The sequence below is a fragment of the Poecilia reticulata genome, chromosome 3, assembly GCF_904066995.2.
Source record: "Poecilia reticulata chromosome 3, P_reticulata-male-v2, whole genome shotgun sequence".
Lineage (NCBI taxonomy): Eukaryota > Metazoa > Chordata > Actinopteri > Cyprinodontiformes > Poeciliidae > Poecilia > Poecilia reticulata.
Window position 1 is genome coordinate 18,398,532 of NC_088832.1, and position 23,288 is coordinate 18,421,819.

At 40.7% G+C, this 23,288-nt stretch overlaps 2 protein-coding genes and 1 long non-coding RNA gene across 5 annotated transcripts in view; 1 reads left to right on the forward strand and 2 right to left on the reverse strand.

The window, feature by feature from the left end:
• On the reverse strand, window positions 1-8,177 carry LOC145551098 (uncharacterized). Its single transcript, XR_014086897.1, has 2 exons — window positions 8,071-8,177; window positions 1-5,562 (listed from the first exon to the last, which is right to left on the reverse strand). It is a non-coding gene; the product is annotated as an uncharacterized LOC145551098 (long non-coding RNA).
• On the forward strand, window positions 8,164-11,759 carry dkk3a (dickkopf WNT signaling pathway inhibitor 3a). The gene is made up of 7 exons (XM_008405309.3): window positions 8,164-8,402; window positions 8,616-8,720; window positions 8,797-8,859; window positions 9,437-9,529; window positions 10,359-10,503; window positions 10,592-10,748; window positions 10,841-11,759. Exons 1-7 carry the CDS (start codon window positions 8,226-8,228, stop codon window positions 10,926-10,928), a joined length of 828 nt encoding a protein of 275 aa, XP_008403531.1. The 5' UTR covers window positions 8,164-8,225; the 3' UTR covers window positions 10,929-11,759.
• The window catches only part of usp47 (ubiquitin specific peptidase 47), a 22,033-nt gene continuing 9,739 nt past the window's right edge, over window positions 10,995-23,288 (reverse strand). For all 3 annotated transcript variants that reach the window (XM_008405310.3, XM_008405312.3, XM_008405313.3), the window contains 18 exons: window positions 22,519-22,677; window positions 21,204-21,335; window positions 20,882-20,958; window positions 20,648-20,703; window positions 19,498-19,610; window positions 19,291-19,392; window positions 18,998-19,205; window positions 18,766-18,881; window positions 18,198-18,317; window positions 17,332-18,121; window positions 16,339-16,514; window positions 16,162-16,242; window positions 15,822-15,937; window positions 15,603-15,721; window positions 14,805-14,935; window positions 14,316-14,363; window positions 14,094-14,224; window positions 10,995-13,627 (listed from right to left, as the gene is read on the reverse strand). In XM_008405310.3, coding sequence (XP_008403532.2) covers window positions 13,453-13,627; window positions 14,094-14,224; window positions 14,316-14,363; window positions 14,805-14,935; window positions 15,603-15,721; window positions 15,822-15,937; window positions 16,162-16,242; window positions 16,339-16,514; window positions 17,332-18,121; window positions 18,198-18,317; window positions 18,766-18,881; window positions 18,998-19,205; window positions 19,291-19,392; window positions 19,498-19,610; window positions 20,648-20,703; window positions 20,882-20,958; window positions 21,204-21,335; window positions 22,519-22,677 — 2,850 coding nt within the window. In that variant the 3' untranslated portion in view covers window positions 10,995-13,452. The remainder of the gene's footprint in view (window positions 13,628-14,093; window positions 14,225-14,315; window positions 14,364-14,804; window positions 14,936-15,602; window positions 15,722-15,821; window positions 15,938-16,161; window positions 16,243-16,338; window positions 16,515-17,331; window positions 18,122-18,197; window positions 18,318-18,765; window positions 18,882-18,997; window positions 19,206-19,290; window positions 19,393-19,497; window positions 19,611-20,647; window positions 20,704-20,881; window positions 20,959-21,203; window positions 21,336-22,518; window positions 22,678-23,288) is intronic.

A 23,288-nucleotide genomic window follows, 5' to 3' on the forward strand; every position in this document is an offset into this window, starting at 1 on the left:
TTCAGGTAAAATCACTCAATCAGGTTTATTTATGAATTATGCACAATACAGAGAGATTGTAGGACAATCTGGATGAAAATCTCTGCCAGGCAGAGACAACACATGAGTCTTTTACACGCATTAATTTCTAAACTCTTAAACATCCTTAGGAGTCAAACAACTAAGAATGATCATAATTAAGGATTATGAAAAAAGTTGAAGTACTTGATACTTGGTAGAGTGAAGTTTTGCTGCTCACTCTGTTGCTCTGTTGTTTCAGATTTAAAGTCATGATCTAGATGGACATTACAGACAGGTCGTCCTTCACAGTGGCTGATGCAGATTCATGTTGTTCCTTCCTTCTCGTCCCTCTCCCCCACTTGGTCTCGGCAGCCAAATCCTCCCCCGTCTCTTTCCTCCGGCTTCCTGTCAGTCCAAGTGGTTCTGGTGTTGGATCTTTGGGTTGTCCAGATAGTCCCTCAGGAAATGTCCATGTTGTCCACAGATGAAACAAGCGTCAACAGTTCAGAGTCGTCTTCTCTCACAGCTGTGAAGCATGTTTAGCTTTTCTTCCTCTACGCTGATACTGGACAGCAGACCAGCGGAGGTTGTTAATGCTCAGTCTCACACAGTTTTCAGTCCAAATGCCCAACAGGATACTGACAGTTGTCCCCTGGAGGTGATGGAGGTCGTTTCTGTCTTCTTGATCCTCCAGATCTTCTCGATCATTTTCATCGGCTGGTTTTGTAGGAGGGACATCATCTGGTCCATGGGAGGACAGATGGGAGGAGTTGAGGTCAAAGGTCAGAAGCGCCGTGCGAGGCTCAGACAGAGAGAAAGAGAAAAAGCAAATAGAAATCAATTAGGGTTTGTTTTGTCATTTTCCTCGTTTTCTATACATATATATTTATGAGTCTTATTTTAACCTTTTACATGATCATATAGTTTTAGTCATTTATTATCCATCCAGTATTATGGCTCCTTTTTGTGGAACAGTTTGTCAGAGAAACCTGAGGGCTAATTGTTCGTACAGCCCTAGTGTGAGGATCTGTTTTTCTGTGTATTTAGTTTTGAGGTTTTTCTGTGTCTGGATCTGTTTTCCCCTGTGAGCCTCTGTGCCATCTTGATTGTTCCCAGATATGTCTAGTCTCCCTAATTACCCTCTGTGTATTTAAGCCTACCTGTTGTCCTGGCTCTGCCTCTTAATCCTCTAAGAAGGGCATTTATTTCCAATAAAGGTCTTTAGGATTCCAAAAAGGTTTGGTTCCCTCAATTTAGAAAATTCAAGGAATCACCTGCCTTATTTACCTTCCCTATGACTCATGTTAATCAGAATGCTGGATTTGGGGTGGAACCCTCCATGCATGGTCAGTACTTTCCGAGTGTCTTAACATTGGTAGTCTTCATCTCCTCCTTTGGCCAGCTGATTATTCCTGCAGGGTCACTGATTACTGGTAAGGCGCTGTTTATCACACGGATCTTGTTCTTGCTATAGAGTAGCGGTTCTCAACGTGGGCGGTACCGCCCCCCAGGGGGCGTTCAGAGGACGGCAGGGGGCGCTGGCGGACATTTTTACAAAAGGGGGGCGCTGGGATGCCTTTGGGGGGCGTTTAGTCGAAGGTAAACTTTACAGAAATAGCTAAAAAATGTATATAAAAAGTTAAAATGTAATAAAGGTGAGTGTGTCTCATCTATACAGTCTAGTAGAACAATTTTACACATTGAGATTTTGAAGGTACTGAAGAAAACATTTAATGTTAAAATTATGTAAATTATTGAACATGACTAAACATTTTAATAGAGGACAGTGTGTCTCGTGTAACAGCATGAATGACCACTTTTTTGTATCAGTTGGTCACAAGACAAGGTATTTATTTGCATGAGTATTCGGAAACTGACAGTACCGATGTGAAACTCCTGAGGTCGGTAACACAATGAAAACACCGGTGTTCTGAATAGTTTGTTTTGGTCTGTGGAGACCAAAAATGGCGGCGAGCGACGTAAACGTTATACGCTGTGACGTCAGCTCTATAGCAGTGTTTCTCAACCTTTTTCGGGCCAGCGCCCCCCTAGCCCTAATCCAGGTCCCTCACCGCCCCCCACCAAAGAATTTGTAAGCTACTTTGCACTGACAATTATTTTATTAATGTTACTATCATTATTGTAGATGTTTAGAATCGGCGCACCGATTATGTTTTCCCGTACACTTCAGCGCCCCTTACGCTCCTTCACCTCGCGCACATAACGGGGTAAATGTAGCGAGTTTTGCCCTAAATGTATCGGCGTCTGGAGGAGGGGGGTTGGGGGGGAGGCGAGCGTATGTTTCTACGCTCCTTCGTCTGGGGGCGCCGATGTAGTTTCACATCATGTGTTGATTTTTCACTGTTCAGCGTCGGATTCTGTTTTTATGCCATAATTCACATCTAGTTTGTCGCTCCGTTTTATGTCCCGCTTCTCCAGTTCCAGAGTTTTGCGCAATGTGCGAGTCGTTTTTTTGTTTGTTTGTTTTTTAACTCCCTAAGGTGCAGGGCGGTCGGGAAACATCGATGGTGAAAAGGCAGACTGACATAAACCTTTTAAAACAACGGAAACAATTTCGATGTTCTGATTATTGAAATTTAAAAGTTCTGTGGTACCGTTGTTCCATCAAACCCGTTTCATGTCGGACCCCTTACAGCACCGGTGTTAACGCTATAAAATGAACGCTCTCTATCGTGGTATCACCCATGGAGGGATTTATTTATTTAAATGGGTTAATTTTTCAGAGGGATACAAAGTGAGGGCATCGTGATTCTAGTAATTACATGTTTATAAGAGCGATTTTCGGTTGTCCTTCCATGGAAGCGGGCAGCCTTCAAACGGACAAAAAAAAACACTTTTTAATATAAATTGCTGCTTTGACATGATCACAGAACTGCCAAAACACATGTAGCCTACATAAATACCAGACAAAGTGAATCACAGCAGCGTCATCAGCCGGTGAAACGCTGAACTGATGCGGAGCGGAGCCATGAAGCTACAAACACTAAATAGAAGAAGAGCTGCCATCGTTGCAGCCAAGCATGATTTAATGTTGCACAATACAGTTTTACCAAGTTGCTCAAAGTCTAAACTGGTATTGTTGTGGATTTAAGGTGTAAAGTTTACCTTCGACTAAACGCCCCCCAAAGGCATCCCAGCGCCCCCCTTTTGTAAAAATGTCCGCCAGCGCCCCCTGCCGTCCTCTGAACGCCCCCTGGGCGGCGGTACCGCCCACGTTGAGAACCGCTACTCTATAGCAAGAACAAGATCAGTGCAATAAACAGCTCTACGCCTTACCAGTAATCAGAGATCCTGCTGGAATAACTAGTTGGCCAAAGGAGGAGATAAACACCACGGATGTTAAGACTCTGAAACTACTAACCATGCATGGAGGGTTCCACCCTAAATCCAGCATTCTGACTAAACACGAGCCACAAGGAAGGTAAATAAGGCAGGTGATTTCTTGAGTTTTCTAAATTGAGGGAACCAAACCTTTTTGGAATCCTTTACTGTGGCAATTTAAAATAAAACCTATTGGGCGTATGTACAGTAAAAAAAAAAGAGGAGCGGCATGTAAATGGAAACAAGTTGTCTCGTTTTGATGTTTTGACAGTTAATTGATTATAAATTGATAAGTATGAAAGGGGCAGGACATTATAAGATATTACATCTTCTACCTGCTCCTTTTCAAACAGAAAATATAAAATTTGAATGTCACTTGGGCATAATAATTTGTTTTACCTCTTATTTCTGTAGTCTGTTTCATTCTATTTTATTTAATTTTTTTCTTTCTTGATTGTCTTTTCTGTCTGTTAGAAATAAAAATAAATGCATAAATAAATAATTAGCTGGCCAAAGGAGGAGATGAACACCACGGATGTTAAGACTCAGAAGCTACTAACCATGCATGGAGGGTCCCACCCCAAATCCAGCTCCCTGAGACTGTACACGAGCCGTAAGGAAGGAGGCAGAGGACTAGTGAGTATGAGAGCCACTGTCCAGGATGAAACATCCAAGATCCATAAATACACCAAGGACAAGTTCTCAACAGACGATGTGCTCAATAAATGTCTCAGACAATGAGGAACAGAGGATGAGGTGCTGGAGGTACCATCATGGGAGGACAAGCCCCTACATAGGATGAACCACCGACAAATAACTGAAGTGGCTGATATCAGGAAATCCTACCAATGGCTGGAAAAAGCTGGACTCAAGGACAGCACAGAGGCTCTCACCCTGGCCGCACAGGAACAGGCCCTAAACACCAGAGCAATAGAGGCTCAGATCTACCACACCAGACAAGACCCAAGGTGTAGGTTGTGCAAGGAGGCCCCTGAGACAGTCCAGCACATAACAGCAGGGTGCAAGATGCTAGCAGGGAAAGCGTACAAGGAACGACATAACCAAGTAGCAGGCATTAGTGTACAGAAACATCTGCAGAATATGGACTGGAAGATCAAAGTGGGGAACACCCCCAAAGGTGGTGGAGAATAACTGAGCTAAGATCCTGTGGGACTTCCAGATCCAGACAGACAAAATGGTAATGACGAACCAACCAGACATTGTGGTGGTGTATAAACAACAGAGGGAAGCCGTTGTGGTGGATGTAGCAATACCAAGTGACTACAACATCAGGAAAAAGGACCACGAGAAAATTGAGAAATACCAGGGCCTCAGAGAGAAACGGGAAAAGGCCTGGAAGGTGAAGACCACAGTACCATACCATCCCATACCAACTTTATTTATGAAGCACTTTATACACCAATAAATTGATTAAAAACAGAAGAAAACTGACCAGCAGTAGAAGGGTTAAGAACATGATAGAACCGAGCTGCAGCGCATGCTTTAGCTTTAGCACAGGACAGCGTTATCTCAAATAAAACAGGCATATGGTCTGAAAATAATGAGTCACCAATCACTAAATTACAAACTGGTAGACCATAAAATAAAGCCAGATCAAGACTGTGACCATGCTCATGGGTAGCACCAATCACAGACTGCACAAAATTAAAAGAATCGGTAACATTAAGAAATGACTGAGCCATGGGTGGCCGATAGACCATGGAGGCCATGGTCAAATAGGCAGTTCAGCCTATTTGAACTGCCGAGTTCAAATAGGCTGATCTCAAAGCTACTAAATGAGGCCAGAGGCAACTGTTTACAAGTAAAACTGCTTTTAAAAACAGTCACTATTCCTCCACCGGACCCTGACATCCTTGGAGCATTAAAATAGCCGCAGTTCCGCGGTACAAGTTCATTAAAAATGCTGGAGTCACCAAACCTCTTGTCCATGATTCTGTTAATAAAACATCCAATCAATAAGAGGAAAAGAAATCCATAATGAGGAAAGTTTTATTTGTCAGCTACCTGGCATTTACCAAACCAATCCTGGCAGAAATTGGCGGGTCTACATCATCAGGTGGCGTCCGGTGCTCCCGGCAAAGAGGCCGCAGGTTGCTAGGATTCACCCTGCGTCTACAGGGCTGAGGAGCGCAGGGACCTGTGGTAGTGCCTATGGTCATCGGGGCCCTCGGGGCAGTCACCCCCAAACTGGAGCAGTGGCTAAAACAGATCCCAGGAACAGCATCAGACATCTCAGTCCGGAGATGTCTGAGCTCCGGACTGAGATCAGACATCTCAGTCCGGAGATCAGACATCTCCGGACTGAGAGATGTCCGGAGATGTCTGAGCTCGGGTCCTCTGGTAGAGGACCCGAGCTCAGTGGATGAAAGAGTCCACCTGCAGAAGGGTGAGAAGGGAATTTATATAAATATGAATAAATATATATGCACATTGTCTGAGTATCTCCAAGTAGGTTTGATTTTAACTAGCGTTTCACCTAGCAGTAAACTACATTATTTTTTTCTTATGTGCACAACTATCAAACATTTCCCAATGTGATCCCAACACTGAAACTGTGAGTTTCTGTAACAGTATATGTTGAGTAACTGAGGGAAATAACATAAACATAAAATATTTAGGGCTCTCTAACAAGCACCATGATGTGCAGAAGTGCTCACATCCCATAACTATTTCTAGCATTTGCAATGCTGCAGCCACAAATTCCAAGATATTTTACAACAAAGATGATTACTTCAGATCAACACAAAGTGCTGCATAACTGTAAAGTGTAAGGAAAATTATTTGAAAACTTTCTACCTTTCTGATAACATTTTAAAACTTAGAAATCTGACTTGTTATCAAATTTCTGGGTCTCGTCAGAGAACTTAGGAACAGGAAATTTAACAAGGCAAGTGATATCAGATCTGAACCTGTCCGAACAATATCAGATGATACATAGGGTGCTCACAGAAAGGAACATTTTAAGTCTGCTTTTAAAGCAGGTGTTTCTGTTTTTTAATAGAATTCCTTTAACTCAAGAATTAAAGCCAGTTCTAGGAGTTTAAGATAAATGGTGTTTTTTCTAATTTCTGCCTTTGCAATGATTCTGCTTAAACATCTCTTTCTGTAAATATTTCTGTCTTTGTTCTGTAGCCTATACTTGGTATCACAAAACATTATGCAATATCAAGATCGAATAATGGTAATATTAGCCTAAATGCAGCCAGTGGCATGTGGGCTATAACTAGCATGTTGTCTTAGGTTTGTTGTCTTCGTTTTGTATTCACCTTGTGTATGCAATATGACAATAAAGTTTTAACTACTACTAACTACTACTAACTACTACTACTACATTGACTTCCTCCATTCAGTGTGCTAAACATGGTTAATAAATAAACAAAATAGCTAAAAAGCTTATTTTAGGAAAGCCTACTTTTAATGTGGGCAATAGTTACATTAGAAATGTTTGTGCTCTGCTTTTGGATTTTTACTTTTCCTAAAGTAAAAACCTGAAGTTCACTTCGTGGCACTTGGTTACCAGTAAACACACTCATCTCTTAGCAACAGATTAGCAACAAAAATTGTTATTGTTCAAAAAACAGGATTTCTTCTGCTCTCTCTCAGATGTTTACTTTATGAAACTTGGTTACCAGAAAACGCGATCATCTCTTAGCAACAGATTAACAACGTAGCAACAAAAATTTGTATTGATAAAAAATATAATGTTTCTTCCACTCTTTTGAAATACCACTTATTTTACACTAACAAGAATTGTGCAGTTGGTGAATTTTGCAGAAAAGTTTTTTTTTTTTTTTCATTTATGGCAAATATTTTAAACACATTCAACACAAAGGAAAAATCTCGATTTATACTTCGTGGCAGTTCGCTACCAAAAAACCCCGCTTATCTCTTAAAACCAAATTAATAACAAGTAGTTTATAAAACAAAAGCTCTTTCGAAATAACGCTTACCTGAGAAATACAGCTTTAGCTTTATTTTGTAGCAATACAAGAGCTACCCAGCTTATAGGCTATATACATTTTATTTTATTTTATTTTATTTTTTTCATAGTACCCCCAAGAATTTAAAACTACTTTCACCCCTGGTGATATGCAGATGAACAGTGGTACAACCTTACATCTTTGACCCTGAAGCACAGCCAGAAGCACAATAATTCAGCACAAGACATTGTTTTTTTTCCGCAAATGGAAACTTATTTATTTATTTTTAATATTCGCGAGGTTGTAAGAGGAGCGCTTCTCTCAATGTAAAAAAAAAAGTACAAATACAAATAAAAAACTCAGACAATACCGGTAATGTGCAGGTGTCTGGCATGTTTTCAAAAACACTGACTATCACTGAAGCCAATCACTTCCAGTTTATTACCTAAATGTGAAGATGTGTCGTTGTTGTTGTTGTTTTTTTTCTTTCTTTTTTGCCCCCTGTTTCTAAAAGCAGAGATTTCCATATGGTAGTACAGAAACAAAAAGAAAAGTGATTAAAAATAAATATTACATTGACTTGAGTTTGAGATCTCGGATTATGTTCGGTTGTCTCTATTGATATTTGTTGATGATTTTTTTTTAAAAATTATTATTATTATTTTTAACTAAACTACGCAAGTGTTCTACTGTTCTATACAGTGTACGCTACTGGGTGGGTAGTGGAGAGATCCTGGCGTTAATGAGCTACTTCAAGACACAAACTGTAATAATAATAGCTTTTTACTTGCGATGCGATTTCTCTGCTATGACGGAAAACAGCTGTGACGAGGCTGTTTGTGTCTCGGAGCAGCAGCCACACCCTCCTCCGCGTCCTCCTCCTCTTTTCCCTCGGTGTGCAGAAGCAGCAGCAGCAGCAGGAGGAGGAGGACCAGAGGCAGCATGATGCGATACATCCTTACTCTTTTGGCGCTGCCAGCAGTCTGCAATGGCATCCTGCCTGAGATCGTAGAGTCAGGAATCAATCACATCGTGGAGGGACCGTCGGAGCTGGACCGCATATTTGTGCAGCAACCGCAGGAGGATCCGCTGCAAAAGCCTGAGGATGCGTTTCCCCAGGTAGGCAAGCTGGTTGCATCTCTCAGTCAGCATCTTACTGTCTGCATGACACGGCCTTATTTTTGTGCTGCTCCAAGTGTGCTGTCACTTAGTTGGTAAAACGGTTGGAAATGAAAATATAAGAATAAGAATGCAAACTTGAGTTATCTATAGCTTGTGAAATTGTCGTAACATTTCTTTTTCAAAAGACTTTCTGTATCTTTCTCCGTCTAGACAAACAGCAGTGTCAGCCCTCATCACAGTGACCTTCCTCAGAGTCATCCCAATGAGACTGATAAGGTGGCTAATGAGGAATCTGTGCACTCCTCAGCAGAACAGGTAGATCAGCTTCGAAGTGGTAAACAAAACTCAGACACCGTTTACCTTCTAAATAAAACTTGTCAACTTTGCCCAGGGGACAAACAGCATCACTGCCACACCTTTCCCAGTCAGTGACCTGGATAACAGTATCGACCATGTGAGCCTTTTCTCATTCACTCTGCAGATTCAAAAGCTGTTGTTGGATTTCCCAGCAGTATAAATGTTGCATGACGTTTGGCACACTCTGACTCATCATTTTTGTCTGCGGTGCCATAAACCAACTGAGTACAAGCATTTCTTCTTCTTTTTTTTTTTTTTAGCCATACAAGCATGCCAGTCCTTTGGATTAAAACATGAACTGTTTCATGGAGTCATTGTTATTGTTGGGGGGGGAAATCCTGCTGTGATCTGAAAGTTTTTTTGTGATTCTGAACTAATTTGATCAATTTCCCAGCAGAATAAAACACGTCACTTTAATTTTATATTCAGATTTTATACTCAAACCTGGCCGAGACATTTTATGAGGTGTAGACATGCTTGCAAGAATATTTTTGATATTTTTATTTTTGTTTTTTTTGTTTTTCCAAACCGAGTCATGGTTTGGAAAATGTAATCAGTGCTAGATTCATGTTTACAATTTAACATCTCAAATCTCCAGCCTCTTGAATGCAATGACAAATATCTTGGAGCTGCAAAAGGTCAAACATTCATCTCTTGCTCATTTCTCTCTGCAGGGATGTATGACTAACGACGACTGTGGAAAAGGAAAGTATTGCCTCTCTGACACTCATAGGTCCAAGTGTAAGCCATGTAAAGACACCGATGTGGTAAGTGGTAGAATGTCGCCTTTATTTTTGGTCCGACTTCTATAACATTTTTTGCCATCATCCCTCATCTTGCCCTTGTCATACTAAGACTGGAAATATTTAGTAATAATCTAATTCTAACTCAGTGGGGCTATCGTTTTCATCATAATCTTTCAGGATGCTGGGAGTTTCTCACACACTGCAATGCAGCTAAGACCACAAATGTAATTGGAGTGTGTCGTTTGTGAGCAATCCGACTTGTTAGCTCCACACGCAAGGACAGGCCGAGTCAAGGTTGAACAAGAGCTCATCACTTTTATCTGCTTGGAAGAAACGCTTCAATTACTTTTATCTGAGCATTTTGGTCCCGACTTGGAGATCTGGTCTCATCATTTTAGGTGCAGCAGAATAAAAAGGCAATGGGAAGAAAGCAGGCTGGCAGTCGGCCAACCACAGGTGCGGCGTGAAAGGAGAATAAATACACGGAGGACATGATCTGTATCCTGTTCAGATTGCTGCACTGTGCAGCTTCGTGTAGCTGTAACCAGAATATTGATGAGCCTGTTCTATATGAGCCGTTATAAGAGCGTGGGACGAAAAACTCCCTTCACTTTCAAACTGCACTGCAGATTTCATTCATTATTAATTAAACAAAGCCAGCAGTCGTCACGGTTCAAGAGTCATTGAAAATAATGCTGCCGTGAGGGTTCAGCTCTGGTAAAACTTTATGCACATCTCCTTATGTCTCTTTTCTGTGACTCTTTTAGGACAGCAGAGTTCATTATTTATCATTTAATCTTTGATATATGCATCAAAAATCTCAAGAAGAAAAGCAAATGTTCTCTCTCAGTCTTGCACTAAAGATGACGAGTGCTGCGGCGACCAGATGTGCGTGTGGGGTCAGTGCAGCAAAAATGCTACCAAAGGAGAAGCCGGCAGCACTTGTCAAGTCCAGAACGATTGTCAGCCAGATCTCTGCTGTGCAATTCATAATGGTACAACACAGCACATCGTGCACAAATCAGTTACTGTCTATGATCTCAGTTGACAAAAAAAAAAACAAACACATTTTCTGTTTTGCAGCCTTGCTCTTCCCCGTTTGTTCGGTCAAACCGATTGAACGTGAACGCTGTTTTGATGTCTCCAACAACCTGATGGAGCTGCTGTCCTGGGACATGCAGGATAACAAACCCAGGCAACACTGTCCATGTGCAGGAGAGCTTCAATGCCAGCACCTCGGGTGAGTGCAGCACGTTTTTTTTTTCTGTGACCGTGATGGTACACGTATTACACTGATATTCATTGAGTTGCTCCTTCCTTACTGTTTGACAGGCGTGGATCCATGTGCCTGAAAGCAGAGGACTCGAGTGAAGAGGACCTGACAGACTCTCTGTACTCAGAAATTGATTACATTCTCTAGACATGGCTTGACTGAATTTATACTCTCTCAAGCAGCATGAAATGTCTTCCCACTGTCTTTTTGCCAGCTTAATCCAAAGTTGTAAAGTTACCATACCTAATATAATGGACGCTAATAAGAGTTTCAGTCACTGATTGTTTTTATTTCTTTGAGAATTAAATGGCAAAGTTTTTATACTGAATGTTGCTTAAGCCATCCATGTGATTTCTGTCAGGATTCAACCTTTAGTCCCAACTGGGATTACCGATTGAAATCAGCTGTTTCTCTGAAATTATGATACAATGAGGTTGTGTTGTTTCCCTCACTCCTTAGCTAAATGGCCCTAATACTTTAAATATACATTTTTTTTATTGGAAGGTGTTCATCTTATTTGGCTTTTTTTATTAATCATATGATTTTTATTTTTTGCAAGAATTATAGGAAGAGTTTGATGATCATTAAAGATTTTTCCGGCGTTGCTGAATGCCTGAAAAATGGATATGGATCATTTCTAAATAGATGAAATGCTTACTCTTTTTTTAACTGATCATTTTAAACTGCTTGAATATATTTCAAGAGATGCTTGTATATTTTCATAAATTTGTTGAATGAAAACATGAATAATTCTGAGTTTGTGTTAAAAGATAGTCTCGCTAGTTTTATACACCAATGCCACATTTGAATTCTTTTGACTTGCGCCAGGCAAAGCAGTGTATATCCCAACTAATCAGGTATCCAGACAAAATCTATATGGTTCTTAAAGAAACATGCACCGATGGCTTTGTAATTGCTTTCATGTTTGACCATATAAAGTTTTAGTTTTTAATAAAGCTTCTTTTCTAAATACTGGTCCATCACATCTAAAGTTACGCATTTAAAAGCAATTCTTTCATTTTCTCCCACAGGTCCACTGGACGACATTATGACTCCGCTTCCTTATGGGGTTCATGCATCATTGCTTTGAAATAATAAAAAAATAATAATTTCATATACACTTTAGAAGCATCGTTATAAGTATCTAATGTTTGTGAATGCAGCAGTTTGTGATCCAATTAGACTTTTGCTCTTCTCTTAGTCAAACTTGTTGCTCTGGCTGTAGAATAAAAAAAATATATAAATAAAACCAAAGTCCCTTTTGTGAGTAAGCTATTTTGATGATCACCGTCAAGAAGTCTCTTTTTTTAATCAAAAAAAGCATTTTTAATTTATTTCTAAAATCATCTTTAACTATTTTCACACATGATCTCAAATTCCAAAGAAATAAACAACAAAGAAAAAAAAAAAAAAGGGAAATCCTCCGATGTTGGCGTTTCTACAGTGAAGAGCTGGTGACAACCTCAGGGAAACCAGGGCTGCCTGAATGCTGAGTTTAAGTTCACAGAGCCTTAACCCGGGGAAGAGGAGGAAGAAGAGGAGTCGTCCAGCAGGCTGTGTGCGCCCTCTGGTGTCAAGTCTATCAAGCAGCAGCAGCAGCCAGTAGAAGCGCCAAAAAAACAAAAACCCAAAACGAACCTCATGCCCCCCACCCCTGACAAAAACCCGGAGAGATCCCCCACCAGACAGGACAACCACCCCCACTCACATGACAGGATGATCCATGCTGTGGACGTCCAGCTCACAAAGTGCAAAAACAAAGCAAAAAAAAAAAGACAAACATCGACAAATAGATTCTCTACAAATATAAATGAACAGACAGCAGATGTGAGACTCGCTAAAGACCCAACAGCAGTGATCAGGTCTGAAGCAAATTAATAACTTACAAACAGAAGAAAATTCTTAACAAAAAACTACTTGGTTTTGCTTCATTGTATTTTATGACAGAAAGGACCAACATCCTATGAAATCACTACATGAAGTGAAAATGCTGCGTTAGATGCAAAGCAGCCCATAACAACACATAATGAGGGTGTTACAGGAGCACGACGTTTTGCTTCTAGACTCATCAAATTCTGTGAACAAATTATATATTTTTTTTCTTCAAAGTTACAGAGAAAGCAAGGTCATTTTTTTCCCAACCAGAGGAGACGTGGAGGAGGTGGGAAAGGTCAGGAGGTCTCGGCGGCGTCGGTTGTCGAAAGCATTCAGAAGACGGCGAGTAACTGAGGACGAGCAGTGGTCAAACGGCATGAGAACAATACGAGACGCGTATGAGCAAGAATCACCGTCGTCCGGAACAGAGAGATGAACACAGAATGACAGAGTTTGATTCCGGAGGACTCACAAAAACGGGGATGGATGCCTTCCCAGCTGGCTTCACCGCCCCAGCCTCTCCACATCCGTTTCATGTGATTTGTCGATACAGTGCTCGATTCTTCTCTCTAAAATTAGCTTCTGAACTTCCCTTTAGACTTTACAGTACATTACACTATAGTACACAACAAGGACTCTGGACAGCAGTGGGACTCCGAGCTCAGGCTGTGAGGAAAACGCTCCTCACAACGCCGCTTTCCTTTCAAGTCACTGTCGTGTCAAAAGTCCAGACGCCTGGCGGTTTCGCCCGCAGCGGCCGGGCGATCTAAGCGGCCCAGAGCGGTTTGTGCGTGCCTCAGTCCTGCCCCAGGTCTCTCACGGGGCCGCCGTCCAGGTAGATCTTGAGGGCCTTCTCTTTGCGCGGCGAGTAGCTGACGCGGTGTCCCGTCTTCAACAGGCGGCTGCTTTCCTTCTTCATCAGCTCGTTGCGCTCGTCCTCAGACAGCTCCAGAGGTTCGTCTCTGCTGTCCCTGCACCGACAGAGACGGCGCACGTGATTTAAGTCCACCGTGAAAGCCATAATCGTGATTTTGTAAATAAATCTTTTGAAACGATAAATAAAAAGCCAGCTTCAAACATGCATTACATTTAGTTTGAGTCTTCAAGCAAGTAACAAAAGACAATAATGTTTACTAGTCTGTTCCGACTCAATGCGTTAACCTGAGAAAATCTAATTTTGAGATCCGAATATCTAATTTTGGATGTCAACCTTTTACAGTCTTTAAGAGTTTACGCTTAACCAGTGATGACCTTTAAATTTTGAGTTAAAACGCACCTCTTTAGCGTCTTATTATTTATTTATATATCACTCCCAAATGTTTGTAGTTTGTGGTCAGCTGTATACCATCTTTTTTGATAGGAATCGAATTAAAAAGTATAAAATCGGTCGACATCAGAGACTGCGTAAACATGTCACCACGTTATTGAAAAACTTACCTGTAGAAGACCACGGCTCCATCGTCACAGATGTACAGAGGCCACACATTCAGAGTCGAAACTTTTGGATTCCAGTCCAAATCCTGATGGATTTCCAACACGGATATATCACATGGAAACGTTCCCCTGCCCTGCACAGCAGAGTCATGCAGCTCGTGAATACAACAAAAAAAAAAAACACGACATGAAGAAACCTGGTCTGAAATATCGAAATGCTCATACCTTTGCAAATTCCAAGTTCTCCAGGGGAATACCACTCATTTCACTGAGCTGCAAAAGTAAAGAAGAAGATGTTTACCATATCATCAATTAAGACAAAACTGTATCAAGTCACTACAATTGACAGAAAGCAATTCAGCAGAAAGAATCGAGCATTTTTATCCATCTCTTAACATGTACAGGGAGAAAAATTTTAAATAAAAACAATTATATGAACATTGTACAAAAATTACCACATGAAAGTGAGAACGAGGCTACTACCTTCAGCCATCAGATGGCGACAACTGCACAAAGAAGTCATGTACAATGAAGATCTTGATTTTTCTTTTTTAATTAATTGCCTTAGCAGCACTAAATTATTGTCAGAAACTGACTGCTGTCATCTTGTTCAAGAAAAAAAATATATGATAAATGATTAAAAGCCTTTTGGCCATAGCTGGGACGATCGAGTCTTTTGCGCAAAGTGCAAAAGTAACCAGGTGACAGAAATACCTTTTCCTTTAGCTCTTCCACACTGCTGCTCTCCAGAATGGCTTCCTGGAAAGGTCCCAGCTTCATAGTAGCCGGGTTCCACTTCCGGGTCAGAATGGCCAGCTGCGACATGGACTTCATCTTCTCTGAGTCTGAGAATGAGCAAACGACGACTCAAACGCACATAACTCTGTACCAGCAGTGGGCCGGCTATCGGAGTCAAGTTATACTAAGGCTTTACAAAGTTGACGCTTTACAATATTGATAAAAGAGACCCTACATTGGTAGCAGAAATTTTAAGTTGGAAACATGGCATGGAAACAACAGGAGGACCACATAGTGTTAAAGTGAGGCGATTTTAAAATTGCAGCTGGAAAGTTTTGAGCAGCACTACTGCAATTAATAAGTAGAGCATTATAGGAGCAGTAGAAACAAATAAATTGCTGATTAAAATCACATACATTTTCATTTTCACAATACTGTGGCATCTGTCATTAAAAAAAATGTCACAGCGTCACACTGACAGACTAATGCTGGCCCACGTCAAACTAGAGCTAACTAGGCATTTATTTCTAAACATAGATTTTACATTTTTATTACATAAAATGGTGAACACCGATCTGTTAGAGGATTTAGGAGGCCGTGGTTAGTTTAACATCTTTTCATTATTGTACATTAAGAGTACAGTGACTTTCTATTCATGGAAAGTCATCAAGATCTCATAAAACTCAGTGATGGCCTTTGTTTTAACACAAGTTATAAAATGCATTTCAACTTGTTTTATAAAATCTGCTGAGCATTTTTTATATATTGTTTTACCATCCAAGACTTCCAGGAAAACCTCCCAGTTTGAGGAAATGCTGATGTCTTCCTCGTAAACGTGGTAATCCAAAAACACCGTTCCTGGATTCTTCCACGTCTTTTTCCTGAGACGAACCCTACCCACACACAAATAAATGTATGAACCGTTTCGTCAAAACAATCTTTTTCTTAATAAAAACGTTAAACACGCCAAACTCATCGCCTGACTGATCTTACCTGTCGATGCTGAGGTCGAGCTTGCACTGCTCTTTTAACTGAGGAAGCAGCTCCTCTTTGGACTGTCTGACAGTCATGCCCTTAGCAAACACCGTGTCCACTAAAAACTTACAAGGCTGCAGAAAAAAATATATTACTGAGCACCTGAATAAAAGACAAAGTGAACTGACACCACGCACTGTTGTCGCACAAGGGCAGCAATTAAAATGGACGCTCACAACCGTGAAGGCTTAGCGTAACGAATAGTTGAAAAGGAAGTGAGGAAATGCTGATGAAGCTGCTCATAAACCACTTCAGGAGCTACGCCGTCCGATCATGATGACATTTAATCATATCTTACCTCTGGTTCATTCACGAGCAGCTGGAACACCTTGACTCTGTATTCACCCTTTTTTAATGCTCTTCCCAGTCGAATGGTTATCTGAGCAGTCAAAGAGAAACTTCAATTAGAACCCAAAAGGCCTTTTTACACAAACTGCTCCCTCAGTCAGAAATACCCTGGGCAGCTCGTCCTGACCTTGTTGTCGTCGGAGAACGACGAGAGCGTTTCGTTGAGCCGTACGCTCTCAAACTCCTGGTTGTTGGCGTAAACTCGAAACACCTTGAACTGGGACGACGGGACTCCGACGTAGGGCTCCAGGTTCTGCTTGAATGCTGCCAACGTTATTCTCTTGTCCACGTGAATCACTAGACCTGAGAGGAAACATGGGACAACATTTCAGACTAAAAATAATCTCTTACATTGTTAACTTGAAGAACAAAAAATGAATTAAAAAATCACTAAGCGTAGGGGCTGGGCGATAAATCGATTTTAGCATTTCATCAAATGTTTGGTTTTTGAAGATTTAATTTTTGGAAAAGTTTTTAGATCACAATCAGAAGTGATGTTAGCACGTTTTAATGCTTGTATTTATTTTGCTTTACGAGAATAGTCGTAATATTACAAGAATGAAGACATACGACAAAGTTGAAATAATATGAGAACGAAGGGTTAATATTGGCCGAGAACAATCGCAATATTAGAAGAATGCAGTAATAATTTTAAGATAATTTCAACACGAAAAATCAAAATTAAAAAGACAGAACCACACGAACTGAGCTGGTCAAGCCACACCTCGATAACTATTAAAGCTGCTTTCTCATTAAAACAAATCTTTTTCTAAAACTTTAAGACACTTTTCTATTAAAATTACGTCTGTAGTCGACTAATATTATAACTGTATTCTCTAAATTTAGAAATTCTCGTAACCTGTCCCTAGTAATCAGCCGTATATCTCACAGAAGTGATAACAGAAATAAAAGCTTCTTTCTGAAAATATTTTGTCATTTGTAATTTCTTTTTTAGACAAAAAAAAGATTAAAATTGTAAAAGTTTCTAACAAAAGAAAGAAAAAACTATTTTTAAGCCACATTGTCAAGCCTTACTAAGAGAATATTCCTGTAATAAAGTCAATTAAATTTTATTAAAATGCAAACAGAGAGTTAAAAAACAAAGGGTAAAAGCCGTTACATTTGTGTGTATTCCACGAAGCGTCATCCTGAGAGTAAGGCTCTGCTCTGAAGTACAGGTACCGAGCTTCTGCCTTGCTCTTCCCGTTGTCGTCATACTCGCTGTCGGTCCCAGAGTCTTCCTCAGCAGTGTCCCAGGTCTCCTTCTTGCCCTCGTGGGCTTTGGAGCGTCGGCTGCTGGTGATGCTGTGTGAATCCAGGCCGTTGGCCAGCTGGATGGGGCCGCTGTCCGCGTTGCACAGCGTGTCGCTGCTGTGGCTGGAGCTCAGGATGTCGCTGTCCACTGAGCTTGTGCTACGGTCATTGTTCACCTCAGAGTCTGAGCGCTCCTCGCAAACAAACTGGTTCTCCGTGTCGGAGGAGCCGGATATCCGGTTCTCCAGCTCCCTGCTGTCTGCCGCCACGCACAGCGAAGAGTTCGAGTCCGCCTCCTGCGTTGGCGACTCGATGTGCTCAAAGTCGCTGGTGTCGGAGCTTTTCTGGCTGTCGCTGGCGCTGGAGCCCTGCTGCTGCTGCTGCTGCTGCTGCAGAGACAGGTTCTTTAACTTCTCCGTGCTCTCCTCCAGTATCGCTTCCACAGATTTCCTGTTGCCCTTCGACCCTTCGAAGGGACCGTCAGCGTCTTCTCCTGCTTTTTGACAAAGAGTTCTGCTGGCCAAGGTGCCAGGAGATTGCTCAGGCAGCAAGACAAACAGGCGGATCGTGTTCCCGTGGCGATCCAACAGTTTCCACAAGAGCGAGTCGGTGAAAGGAACCTGATGATCAGTCAACTCTGAGCTCTCCACAAAAACCTGGTGAAAGAGAATTTGACTAAATGTTCAGAGTTTCAAACATCTACAACTCAAACATCAGGGGAGAAAAGAAGACCTTGTTACTCCTGAAGAAACCCTCGGCTTTTAGCGTCTTGTTTGGGACATAGAGCAGCCTGAGGTCGTTGTAGCACCGCTCCAAGACCACGCGCATGGTTTCTGCAGACAGACCTGTAGCCTAACAAAACACACACACACACACACACAAGGTATTCACCTCTCATCCCACTTTCTCCCAGCCAATATACACTTAATATAGAGTTGGATCTCAATAATTAAGTTAGCGAAAATTTCTTTCAGTCAATGAAAAAGTAAAACTCAGATCATGGACTTACTCTGTAGATGGTTGACACTGATATCTTAAAATTTCTGTTTGTTTTTTTCCCATTGATCTGATGTCATTTTCATAATTTTTGAGTTCTCTAGCTGCAAGTCATATTCATCAAAATGTACAGAAATAAACACAAAGTACTTAATTTGATGTGTAATGAATGTTTTTGAATTTCCCTTTTTTAACTGAAATATTGAGAACAACAAAATTTTAAATGGCCGTATAATTAATCGACGCACGTGTACACAAGAAAAAACCCCCAAAATAATTAAAAAAATTGAAAAGATGAAGAAACCTGTGCTATAAGCTGTTTGAATTCAGTGATAGACTGGTTCAGGTACGCTCGCACGCTGATCGGAAGGGCGATGGTCTCCGTCTTCAGATCAACAACGTGGACCTTCACCATCACCTCTGTCGGCAAATAAGTAAAAAAAAAACACAAAATTCAAATAAAGGGACTGAGCCTCTAACCGTCCCTGCAGCCCCACATTCACTTCCAAACATTTAAACGCCAGCAGATGACTGACCTCCGGGTTTATATGGCTGGAAGACCTGATCAGGCCGGCGAGTCTCAAGGAGCAAATCGAACATGTACGAGGACTTGACGCCTCCAAGCAGGAGCCCCATGGGGGTGTCTTCCTCGCCTTCGTACGACCGCTCCAGATACTCGTGGAACTCATCATACTTTACCAGGCGACAGCAGTCCAGAGGGACAACTCCCTCCAGCTCCATCAGCTGAAGAAGCACAGAAAAGTAAAAGAAAATATTAAAATTTCTGATTAGTGATGGTCAAATGTAGAAGAGCAACAACTAAACCCACCTTGTAGGCCATTTCTGTTGCTTCTCTGAGAGTTTTATCTTTATGAACCTCCAACTTGCTCTCCATCATCATTTTGACAGGATGCACACAGAAGAGCTTGATCTGAAAATCGGGATAAAAAGATCGTCAACTTTTTTTGTAGCTAATGATGTGTTACTTTAATTAATCCTTAGAAGTCGAACATACTTATCTGAAACACAAAAATACCTTGCAAGTGTTTCGTTCGATTTCTCTCTGGCGCTTCTCTTGCTCTTCGGATTCCTTCTCCTTCTGAACCAAACTCTTTATGTGCTCTGGGAAATCTTCCACAGATAAAAACCCTGCAGACAAACAACACCACACATTAAACCTACTGCCGACGTACAACCTCACGACAAAATGTAAATGGCAAAGAACGAGGGCAGAGAAAATGACAACATAAAGAACTTAATCACATGTCGTATAATAAAATAGCCCATTTCTTTAAAGTTACAGCATTTTAAATTCAAGCAAATGAGCTCGAGGCTTAGTTTAGACAGAGTGAAGGCGAAACTGTTCCTGGAAGAAAACCCCCCCCCCGCCCCCCATACTGCTGCTCAGGTTATACAACTGACATTTAAAATACCCTTTTTCTGGGAAATATCAAAGAAATTCAGAAAAGCTTCCCCAGGTCTCTACAAAAACAATTGACCATAACATTATGAGCACTGACAGGCAAAGAACAATACACCAGCAACCATTGTCCTGATACACCATTAGGTTTGAATGGCAAAAGCTGGAAGTTTGTTCCAAGCAACAAGAGAGTCATCTTCTTATTTTTGTGTTGAAAGTAGAAAATTAAAAGAAGAAACACTAATGATATCTTCACAAATCTTCCTAAATGATCGTAGTTTGTGATGATCAACATAGACGAAACGGGCAACAAAACAAAGAAATCCCGAGGATGACCCTTCAATGACACACAAACCGCTTAATTATTGCTGCTGATTAATAAAGTCCCTCTTAGAAGCTGCATGTTGTGAACACAACGGGCTCCTTCAGCAGATAAAACCACATGTCCCTCAAACTGAGCACATGCTTCAAGTTTGAGAAACAAGACAAACTCCAAATCATCCAAACTACAACCCAACTGACCATTTGCACTGAATGCTACCAATGGAGGCCGGACTGATCAACTACAGGCGACTGGTGCCGTGGTTCAAAACAACGTCACACCTCAACCTCTTAAAACTCAAACGTCAAAAGGAGAAAGAGCTACAAAATAAATGATGCTATGATTGAATTAATCTGGTATAAAAATTTATAAATCCTGACCAAAATATGTGACAGGTCAAAACGTTGTTGGGATTTTCTCAAGCTGGCTGTGTTGTTCTCTTACTTGAATTCCTTGACGGGTCTTTCAATCTATAAATCAGCATGTAAGCGTTTGTGGAACTGTTGAGGGACAGAGGGGAGAAGAAGATATCGTTATACTGAACTCAGAAAACAAAAACTTGGAAATAGATAGATTTAAAACATATTTAAAACATTAATCATGTAAATTTTTTTAATCAAAGCTAAAATATAAGTCTTTAAAACATGTGGTGTGGTATGTAGACAGTGGATAACTGACCTTGCAAAGGCACTGGAGTAATAGCCTCTGCTCCCTGAGGACCCCCCATATGTCTTCCTGATATCATCCTGGGTGATCTATTGAAAAACAATGTACCAAAATTTTAAATATATATATACACATTATTATTTAAAATATTTTTAAATATTTAATTTTCCTTTGGGATCAATAAAGTACTTTTTGAATTTAATTTAATTCAAAAAAATAATCATAAATATGAAACAACAGTCATTTTTCTCAAGAAAGAGCAGAGGTCTGCTAAGTCAGTAATGCATTAGCCTGTTGCAGGGTAAAACAAAGGCACCTAGATGATGAGTCTGACCTTGCTAACATGCTGATCATTGAAACTGTACCACTGGCCATCACCGAAGGACTTGATGTAGGCGTAGTAGTGTCCGCCCGCAGCGCTGCCCGAATGGACCATGACGGAGAACAACTCAAAGGTCAGCAAGCTCTGGGGAAGAACAGAGAAATATTCTAATAAAAGCAACAATTCATTTGTAGAGTTCCCCGTTACTACTACAGTAGCATTACGCTCTTGTCTGCTAGGTGACAGCAGCTCAAATGTTTAAATCGTTAATACACTGGGACAGCAGGTACAGACTGGAGACGACATAAAAGACGTCAACAAAAGACCGATGCTCTCAACACGCTTGCTGGGAAAGAAAAGACTCAAAGTAAAAAAAGTCTAAATCTCTATTCACTGATTTGCTTATTCTTTTAACTTGTATGTAACATAAAACCCTTCATCAAACTCTGAAATCTATGGGCTCTTTTGTGTTTTTGAGAGGACTAATAAATCAGCATATTTCAACCATTTATAATATTTTACTCGGAAAACTCAAACATAAAGTAGAAATGACATTTTAATCCCTTTGGATGTGCAAATAATGAGTTTATTATTGCATTTTCACTGTGTTGTGTGTGTGTGGCATGAAAAGCCTAAACAAAATAAGTTTAACTTCTGTGGTTAAGTTTATGTTTGTGGGTCAAAATGAGATTCTCACGCTATGATAACCTCATGTAAAGAAATGTTCGTATAACATTATCTTATTGATTTTGTTGGTATTTTAAATGTTTTGTCACTTTGAAACTCACCACCTTTAGCCTTAACGTTGCATTATCTAATTTAAAGTGATGAATGCCACCCAGTTTCCCACAATCACTGCCCACATTTTTTGCGATGAGAAACATTTTCTAAGAGTCGGATTGCTCTTTTTTGGATCCTTTGTCTAGCCTGCTGAGCAGGAGAATGCAGCAATAAGTAGGGGAGGGGAACGCTGCTCTATATTTAAAACAGTAATACTAAAAGTTCTTTAAATTTTTGGAATGTTACGACAGAAAATGTTTGCCTCTTTCTAAAACCTCAATATATCTTGATAGAAGTAACACTCTTAGTTTGTGGATGAAAACAGACAACTTTAATAAAATAATGCAGGATAAACAGCTGTACTAAAACAGACGCAAAGATGCAAGATTCCAGATGGTAGCATTTTCTTTAAATTCATCTTTTTAAATGGATCTTTTTATATTAAAATCCTAAATAATGACTTTGGCTACAATCCCATCCGCCCAGACCTCCCAACCCAAGCAGATAAAGAAGGAGATATTTATTGAAAGACAAGAGAGATAGTTACCTTTGGCTTCAATGCCCTTTCTGTGCTACTGGTGCTGTCCAAGCAGATGCCCTCATCCACACAGTCATCAGTGGAAAAATCATTGCTCATTTGGTCACTGTGGCAACTGCCTTCATTCTCTGCTCCGCTATCAGTGCAGCTCTCTGTCTGAGGCGACTTCTATTCAAAAGAATAATGGAGGTTTAACAAAAAAAAGAAAAAGAGAAAGAAAAAAAAGGTGTTTTTTTTTTTTCCACCAGTATTTATGTGCTGATGTACTGGCTTAGAGAGACAAAACCAAAAGCACACAGCAGTGTGTTTAGGTAGATAAGACGGCAGCACTGTAAAAAGAGTTCAAAGCTTAAAAGGAAACATCAAAGCAGAGTGCTAGCCACGGTCCAAAGGTTGCCACACACAAATCATTGTGGGATGGTTTAATAGACGTCTATGACAGGACATAAATCACAATCACTCTCACGTGGCCACAATCAGCTCTACCAGCCAAGGTTCAGAAAGAACAGGGCGAAGCTGGAAGAGGTGCAAACGGTAAACAGAGCTACGCATCCTGACAAGCTGCCCTTGTCTGAGGTTTCCACCTCCTGTAGCTCCAAATATTTTACCACATCACCATTAACCAGCGAGTAAATCTGTCTTCAGAAGGTCCAATTTAGACTCCAGAGTTTCTATAGGCTAAACACCAGTAGCCCTCTCACAAAGGGAAAGACATTAAAATGAAAGGATTCCTTTCTAATTTCTTCCCGCCACAAGCGATATGAACATTTACTTTTTCA

Bases quoted from the DNA above. Each gene is read 5' to 3' on its own strand.
- dkk3a (XM_008405309.3), top strand. From the start codon at position 8,226: ATGATGCGATACATCCTTACTCTTTTGGCGCTGCCAGCAGTCTGCAAT. The intron at 8,403-8,615 runs GTAGGCAAGCTG...TTCTCCGTCTAG, and splicing joins CTGAGGATGCGTTTCCCCAG to ACAAACAGCAGTGTCAGCCC. The intron at 8,860-9,436 runs GTGAGCCTTTTC...TTCTCTCTGCAG, and splicing joins TGGATAACAGTATCGACCAT to GGATGTATGACTAACGACGA.